Source organism: Berghia stephanieae, chromosome 4 (assembly GCF_034508935.2).
Source record: "Berghia stephanieae isolate SIO BIC M18660-M18661 chromosome 4, UCSD_Bste_1.3, whole genome shotgun sequence".
Lineage (NCBI taxonomy): Eukaryota > Metazoa > Mollusca > Gastropoda > Nudibranchia > Aeolidiidae > Berghia > Berghia stephanieae.
Window position 1 is genome coordinate 30,425,678 of NC_088363.1, and position 9,086 is coordinate 30,434,763.

At 34.9% G+C, this 9,086-nt stretch overlaps 1 protein-coding gene across 2 annotated transcripts in view; it reads right to left on the minus strand.

Annotated features, from left to right (window-relative positions):
- Window positions 1-4,535: 4,535 nt before the first annotated feature.
- LOC144970395 (uncharacterized) overlaps window positions 4,536-9,086 on the minus strand; it is a 14,898-nt gene continuing 10,347 nt past the window's right edge. For both annotated transcript variants that reach the window (XM_078909979.1, XM_078909980.1), the window contains exon 2: window positions 4,536-8,568. In XM_078909979.1, coding sequence (XP_078766105.1) covers window positions 7,796-8,527 — 732 coding nt within the window. In that variant the 5' untranslated portion in view covers window positions 8,528-8,568 and the 3' untranslated portion in view covers window positions 4,536-7,795. The remainder of the gene's footprint in view (window positions 8,569-9,086) is intronic.

Sequence of the window (9,086 nt, forward strand, 5' to 3'; positions counted from 1 at the left end):
CCTAAATTTACTGTAAGTACATACTTGGCAAATAATATTCGTATTCAACACCGTGAAAATATAGTCGTAATTAATTTGTTATGGAAGAGGAACAAGAAAGTAGTTAATATGCAAATTATCCTTTGGAATATCAGATATTATGGGAAGTTGCCTTGTTTGTCGAGCGTGTCAATTTGAAATTAGAAATTAGTCTTCGTATCAAGCTGAAACCGCAGTCTTTGTTAACTTATTGATGTTGTTCATTTTCGGTAAAACGTTCACAACATCCGCTAGCCAAAGTTAACATACCTACACACAAAACTGCGTGTAACCTTTAACATTTATAGTCTGATTGGTATAAACAAAGGAGAACTAATAACTAGCATGCTGTTTAAAAACATTATAACAAAGAGGTTAGTGACGTCAACTTCTTTGATGATGAGATTCACGATTCGCTTTTTTCTGGAGGTCGACGCCTTAAATTTTTTTTTGATCAGTGCGAACGTAGCCATCGTAAAGTTATTGCCTGACACTGACCAAAAAATGACGTCAAAATGCCAGTCTTTTGCCACAAAAGAAAACAAATCGTGAGTTGTATTCAATAGGTCAACCATGAAATAACTTGTTTCCATGAGCTCTACTAACGACAACTCGCTAGACGCTACACAAACCTAAAAAATGACGTCAAACTGCCAGTCCTAGAGGGTTCTAGTGTAAGGCAATATGTTAACGATGGCTACGGTGCGAACCATCGTAAACTTTTGCCTGACACTCGCCAAAAGACTACGTCAATAGACAAGTCTATTCGATTCCCTTTTTTTCTGGTGGTCGACGCCTTAAATTTTTTTTGATCAGTGCGAACGTAGCCATCGTAAAGTTATAGCCTGATACTGACCAAAAAATGACGTCAAAATGCCAGTCTTTTCCCACAAAAGAAAACAAATCATGAGTTGTATTTAATAGTTCAACCAATGGAATCACTTGTCTCCTTGAGCACCACTAACGACAACTCACCAGACGCTAAAAAATGACGTCAAGCTATAAGTCTTAGAGGGTTCTTGGGTCAGGCTACAGGTAGTATGCGCTTGGCTAAGAAGCTCACAACATTGCCATTCGGAAGTATAACGGACCAACACACAAAACTCTGTGTAACCATGAACTTTTATAGTCTGATTAATATAGTTAAGTGAGAATTACTCATAAACATGGATGACAAAAAACAATAACAAAGACCTGAGTGACGTCAACTTCGTTCTATCTATAAGTTGACGATGTCAGACTACTGTGACTTTACGAAGGCCACACATTTAAGTAAAATACTCCCCAGTTCTAACCGCCAGATCACCATGTGTAAACTTAAAAATTTTAAGTTGCTCGGCTCTTTTTATTATTTTGAGGCCCCCAGTTGAGTGATTAATACTCACTAGATTCTCTCTTCTTTATTACAATTCAATATTACACAAAACGTGTGTGTTGGTGTTTTTGTTACGGTGCTCGCATAAAAAGATTTGGATGTACTAGAGTGAGTGACGTCATTCAGCTCTTTTTTAAAATTGTTTTAGACCGCCACTTGGATGATTAATTCTCGCTAAATTCTCTTAATCTGACTAATATATGATTAAATTCACACATAGTTTTGTGAGTTGGCGGGATTGATCTGGCGGCAGAGCTGGTGAGTATTCTACGTAAATGCATACTCTCAATAGAGAGAACGAAGTAAGCGTCACTCATGTCTTTGTTATTGTTTTTTTTTTTTTTGAGAGGGTCCGACTCTCGTGTCCAAGGGGCATAACCATAATTATTTGTTGGTCAGATTCTTTCCTATCGGTTGTGTCCCTTGAAATAGGTTTCCCCCATTGCCTTTAAAAAAAAAAAATAAAAGGAGTGGACAGGAGGGAATATGGGGACAAATGCACATTGAAATTAAATTTTTCATCGTCAGCATCGATACCCTGGTATCATTGTAAGTACTCTTCAGATTTCTATCTTGCGAAAATGGATATTCTCGATGATTAAATCCTATATTATGCAGGTCTGCTGTGGTTTGACATCCGAACCCATTTATGGGCCTAGTTTAACATCGTAATGGACAATATTTTGCCTCATTTTTGAGACTCCCATTACAACAATGAACCCATAAAGAACTGGGTTATCAGACCTGTAAATAAGTGCACGTAGAATATTCCCCAATTGTTGGACTCTAGTAAAACCAGTTCACGTTTAAAACATTTCAATATGTGTCCAAAAATACGAAAAGGTGTGTGTGAAACAATGCCAGAGACGCAGAAAGAAAAAGTAGATGAAAAAAATCATACCAAAATATATGCCTGCTTCGACTGCCCAAGTCGAGTCATGCTGATTTTTAAATATTCTTCTTTTTATTGGTATGCTTTTCTACTCTGCTATTTATTCATAATATATTAAGGTCGAATAGCATCAACCGTCGTTTCCGTACGTAAGGACAAATAGTGTTGCTTGCACTATTCGTCCTTCACACTAAAGCTGGGCAATATTCCGTTTTTGTTTTTACGTATTTCACGTTTACCTCATTTGCATAAGCACTGAAGGTCGGTCAGACCTTCATATTTTTCTCTTACACAAGTGTTTGCTCCCTAACTTTTGGTGATTTCACTTTATGTCCTTCCCAGACGTTTTCATCAGCTCATTAATTTGTTTGTCAGAGCACAGCCCAGTATTAGCCAAACGGATTGAGTCGAAGGATACTCACTGATACAATAATAGTATATGAGACAGGATAAAGAGTGGTTACATTGAAGCGTGGCATGTACAATTCCCCCCCCCCCCCCCCCACACACACACACATACCCTTTAGAAAACCTTGTACTGCAATTATAAAATTCAGACAACTAGGGAATGTAATACAAAGAGAGAGTGACAAATTAGGGAGCAGGCATTGGTGTGAGATAAATACCTGAAAAAATGTGTATGAACCAGTGTCAAAGCAAGGAAGAAAAATGAAAACAAACAAAAATCTTCCCACAAAAATAAATAAATAAAATTTTAAAATAAAATCCCCTTTATTCATCCCAGGGTCTATTCCAAGGAAAGACTAGAATAATCCAGGCGTCAGCTGCATTGCATCGCCGCAAACATAGTTAAGGCAAACCACACAACGCAGCGGGTATTCGAACACGGGACTTTCGGGAAAGAAGCAAACACCGTAATGCTGAGCCACGCTGTCCCATGCAACCCGATGAAGCAGGCTGATGTTTTGGGATGATTTCTTTCTTTTATGTTTATTTCATGCTTTGTCTGACACTGCTTCATAGACACTATTTCTGGTCTTTAAAAGAACAGAGGAGCTTGCTTGGACGTGGATCCGAACTGTCTGGTGTTTGGTTCTCTATGTATACACTTATATTTGTGCTGTTCATTGATTGACAATTCTATTGGAGCGTTTGTTGTGTGGAATAAACAATGTATAATTAACTCTCTCCTTACCAGTCATTTTCTGAATTTTTCTCAAAACGTCACAACCCCCCAACACAAAAATCGTTTTCTTATACAGCTAAGGTCTTGTAGTATGATACTCGCCTTCTGATCGGAAGGTCCAAGGTTCGAGTCCCGCTCCTAGAGGTGCTAGTTGAGTCCTTGGAAAAGGCTCTTTACTAACGTTATACTCTTGTAAAATGAGTACCTGACCGATAACTGCATTGTCTCTGTCGAAAAAAATGTACTATCGCCTGTAGCCGTCATGTCTCGTCCTAAATGCTTGTACGTTAATTACGTTTAGTAGAAATTGGATTCAATAGTCTGATGTCACGGTACTTTTTATTCTTCATGCTGGCTAGAACTTTTCATATGTCTTGTGATCAGAATGTGTAAAAGTCAAAACATGATCAGATTTATAATGTTTTTTTTCCCTCTGGATACACATTTATGCTCGTCGGAGAAATATTTCATAAGGGCATCCGCCATTGTTCCGATGGTTTAGAGCCAGTTACTAAGTTACCATGTGTCATTACGAGGGAAGTGGCGTCATGACTGTTGAGGAGTATTATTGTTCAGCAAAAAGAGCTTTACAGATATATTTTCTTTAAAATTTTGATTTAGAAAAGAAATCAGAATGAGAAAAGGGTTGGTTGCATCGTGACGAATGTGATTATCTTTCTGTGGATGGTAGGGCGAGGGTTAAATAATTCCCTTCCCGTGGTATTTTATTTAGATTCAGTTACAAGATGTTAGGAGACACCTTCAAAAATTTTTGAAAACATACTTCATGCAATGCCTTTATGACAATCTGTATTCTGGTCTCATGTTCTCCCCTACACATGACTCAAAAGTGAATGAGTATCTCGTTTGGACAGCACCGTGTCATGTTTAAATTGATCCAAGAGTATTTTATGAAATACTTTAGTCGATGAAATTGTATTAATTTATTCACGTAAAGTAATTTTTAACTATGTGCATTAATGTAAAAAGCGCCAATTGCTGCCACTGAGTAGGAATGAGGAGGTATAAAAATCGTTTTAATTAATATCAGTATTGCAATTTTCCATTATTATCGGCATAGAAGAAAATAATTCAACAATATATTCAATGACAATACACCAGTCTGTTTATTACCAATGCTGCGCTATCATTATAAAGTGAACGATACTTATAATACGTATGATTATAAAAAATTTGTGATTTGACTACAATATTTAATCAGGCTGACAGATATAAAGTGGCGAAAGCCTGCCTAAATATTATAACATTAAAATAATTAGTACTTATAAGTCTAATGTAAAACTTAAAGTCTTCTAACCAAAGTAAGGTCAAACCGAAATTGTCACATACAAGCGCTTTCTCAGAAACCAGAAACCGAATTTATGATTAAAAGGGTAAAAAACTAAAGAAAAACAACAAAATAAACAAATAAATAAATAAATAAACAAACAAACAAAAACGTCCTAGTGAATTGTGTTGCCCACTGAAAAATGTTTGAAATTAAAAGGCTTGTTTTACAGCTTATGTTGCGCTTTAAAAAACTTTCGGTCAAGCATATCTAGCAAGACATTTGACTTGAAATCTAATTTAAAGAAAAATAGGGTGGGAGGTTAAGATTGTTCCATGTTAAATTTTGACGAGTACAAAATTACTGGTAAATCTAAAAATTATAAAACTTTTTATTTTATATATTGGTGTACAAGCAACTAGCAAAACTTTTAAAAAATTAACCCTGATCGTAGTTATGCTTTTACTCCTTAATTTCACGTCGGAGTTAATTTTGTTACCCCGTGACTATGTATCGTAAAATGAAAGAATATGGGTATTTCTTTCACCAGTCGACTCAAATAGTTTTAATTTAGAATATCTGCTGGGGCCTAGTAATCTGATCTTTATTTGACCGTGGCCTTGGGAATACTAATCTGGTCACTCTGATGTCGGATTTATTTGCGCGCACCGACATACGTTATTTTGTCCGATTTTGTCTTGATGGCTCAAAAGATTCGTCCCGATCTATGTTAATTTCCACAATACAACAGTATAATAGAACAGTGCCTGTTCGTTATAGCCTTTATTTCTCAGTAAATACTGTGGGTTCTCCACTAGTACTATAAAATTAAAATTGATTTCATGGTGCGAATAGTAAGAATGACACGGTTCGTATTTGACACTGGTTGTTGAACATAATAGATTCTCTAGACAAGAAGAATGAATGGTTAATTATAAGATACAGGCATTTGGATTGAAGGATGGTAGATCAAACCCGGTGAAGATATTTGGATTTATCTTCTCAGGAATGACAACACATAGACAAATTAAGATGAAGAACAATAGGGTTCAATATTCGTGACGTCACTTCCCTCGTAATGACGCATAATAACTTAATAACTGGTTCTAAACTATTGGAACAATGGCGGCCGCCCTTATGAAATACTTTTCCGACGAGCATAAATGTATCCAGAGGAGAAAAACAGTATAAGTCTGATCATGTTTTGACTTTTATACATTCTGATCACATGACATGTGAAAAAGTTCAATCCAGCATGAAGAATAAAAAGTACAGATTTTCCTTGTTTAGAACCAAGCTGCTGGTTGCTGGGAGGACGTGACATCAGAGTATTGAATCCTATTGGTAAGTTGAGATCTGACGTCTCTTTTGGCTATTTTTCTTTTCAGAACATAATGTAAATCACTACGACAAGGAAAGAAGATGGATGCTATAAAGGAATGAATTTGATATTATAAAATATGGAATCCAAAAACACAGAGATGCTTGTCAACATTTGATCCATAATTAATAATAGAAATAAATAGGATAAAAATAATAGATAAATAAACAGAAAAGAAAATATGATAGTAAATGGAATCAAATTACGAGATTTAGTAACATTGAAACATATTGTTAAGTAAACATATAAAAGAGTAGTTCCTAGAATCGTTATATAAATGAAACAAACTATAGAATATCAGATGTGTAGAATGAATCAGAGGCATTTAGACTAACAAAAAGACTGTAAGTGAAACATATAAAAGAAATAGTTGCCTGACGTTTTACTAAATTGCTTAGAAATCCTCTTAATAAAATATGCAATGCAAATGAATGAATACAGAAATTTAAGTTATAAATAGGGATTCATTAGAATTGAGCATAATGGAATTTAGGTGCCTATATGTGACCCATCGTCTCAAAACGGTATTTTGTCTGGATTATTCAGATAACAAAAAGTCAAATTAAAGATAAAATGATAAAAAATATGAAATTAATATTTTTAGTGGTCTTACATATTGTTTTTAATTTCTTAAACAAAACACATATACGCAAACAAAGTCTTATATTTTTGGACATAGATCTAAATTCAATTTTTCAGCATTTTAGTCGTCCTGGCATAATGCCGTTCTGAGGCGACGGGTTGAAGCGATTTTAGTAAAAATATGTTTTAAAAGACCAATCATCAAAATGTTTATCCAAAGAGAACATTCTCTAAATAGTAAACCATCAGATATGTGTTCTCTTCTCCTTGTTCGTAATATTGTTTACATAATTAAACGTTTTATGTTAAAGATCTGCCTGGAATCTCATTCTGAGGAGTAATGTAAAAATAAGTATATTCGAAAGAAGTATTTTACTAGTTGAATGCAAGTATATGTGATCAATCTCTCAAAATGGTGTTATGTTTACCTGGTGCTTATAATTGGATTTCAAGCGAAACTTATACAATTTAAATGAAATAATTGCCTTTTTAAAAGAGAGAATGAGTTTTCGGGGGTTTTTTTTAAACCTAAAACTTGAATGAGCTTAGTTCCCTATTGCTGTTAATATTTAAAAAACAAAAACAACTTTAATCTGAATTTTCTCCACTCATTCTGTCATTCATTTCCTCAATTCGACATAAAACCAGGTTGACGCGGCATTCACATAATATTAGTAATTTTTTTGGACTATTTCACTCAGGCAACATGTTTACAAACTGAGAAAGATCAAAACATAACGATTGAATGGTGAACAAACCATAATATTCAATGTCATTTTACCAGGGAAATTGCGTATTTCATGTAGTGTATTAAGACAAGAACAAACATTTTGGTTCACAATTAACTTTACAGATCGTAAAATGTTTACATCACGTCCAGAAAAAGTTTGATATTAACTCTCTCAAACACTCAAACCCAAAAATAATGACAAAGTGCAGCAAAACAAGCTTTACAAAACAGCATAACGTGACAAAGATTTTTCTTCAAATTTTGTGATGGTCAAAACAAATCTGAATAAGAAAAATGTTCATTTTGTTCTAAAGAATGAGACGATTTTCTGGTAGTTGGCAAGGAGAGATTTAACATTCGATCCGTGGTTATTGGAATTATCTCATAGCCTTGATCCTTCTGGACTACTATTATCTTTCATATTTTGGTCTTTTTCAATATCCTCTTTGTCAACATGAAAACCGTCATTATGATACGTCGCATCATCAGAATTCACATTTCCTCTTTTTTCCATCTCTACATCATCAAGACCCTCTTCTTCTTCTTCCGGAACCTTCTCATAGCACCAGTTATACCAAACAAAACCAATGACCACAATCAACACCAGCAAAACACCGGCAGCGATACCACCAACTATTGCATTGTGTTTGTATTCATCCATCAAATCAGAAAAATCTGCTCCATTAATATTCAGACCGTATCGAATCGCTGCAATTTTTGGATGACCAATACTGTTTGTAAATAAAATAACGCATGTATAGTATCCGAAAACATCATCGTCTGCGTCAAGAATAGTCAAATTATACCCGTCGTATTTTGAATTCGGTTGACTGGCCGCCTTGACACCATCGGGAAGACCCTGTAGAATATATTGTTTTGGATTCAGTTTGGAATTGGATGTTACCAACGACCCATCCTCCATGATCCAGAACAGCGAGTCTACATCACTTCTCCGTGTAATGTTCAGCATTGGATGGTCACAAGTTAGGTATCCATTAGCGAAATACTTTATTTTTAAGTCGATGGTGTATTTATCCGTGCTAGCACAATCAACACTTGAAAATAATATGATTATGAAAGCAAGCGTCCAAGAAATTGGTGATGACTTCATCATTGTTATTGTGGTGCAAGGCTTGTCAAGAGGCACTTGAATATCTGCAATGTATATAAAAAAACGTTAAGTTTTAGAAATCTGGATTCAATGTTTGATATTAAATAAGGTTTATCACCTTTTCATGTGAAAGTAAAGTGACACTGATCACTACCAGTGTCCTAATTAATCTAAATACACACACACGCATACACACACATATGTATATATATAGGGATATTCATGGATTTACTAGGGTCAATGCGCTTCAATATGGTTCATGAGTTGGCACGCTATAAACAATGTCGTTCATTTATTGTGTGTAAATATGAGTCAATGAAGGCACCACCACCATTACAAGTAAAGAACAAAATCCGAATCGCTGTGCATTAATCTCATTTTAATAAAATTTATCTTTGCTTACTCCCGAATGTAAGAAAAGTGTTTTTAAAACAATAATGAAATAAAAAAGAGACATCACATTGTACTCAAATCATTCAAAAGCAAGTTGATTTTTAAAAATCCCGCTGGGGAACATTGTCTATAACCCTGTCGTTATTCCTCATTGTTTGAACAATCATAG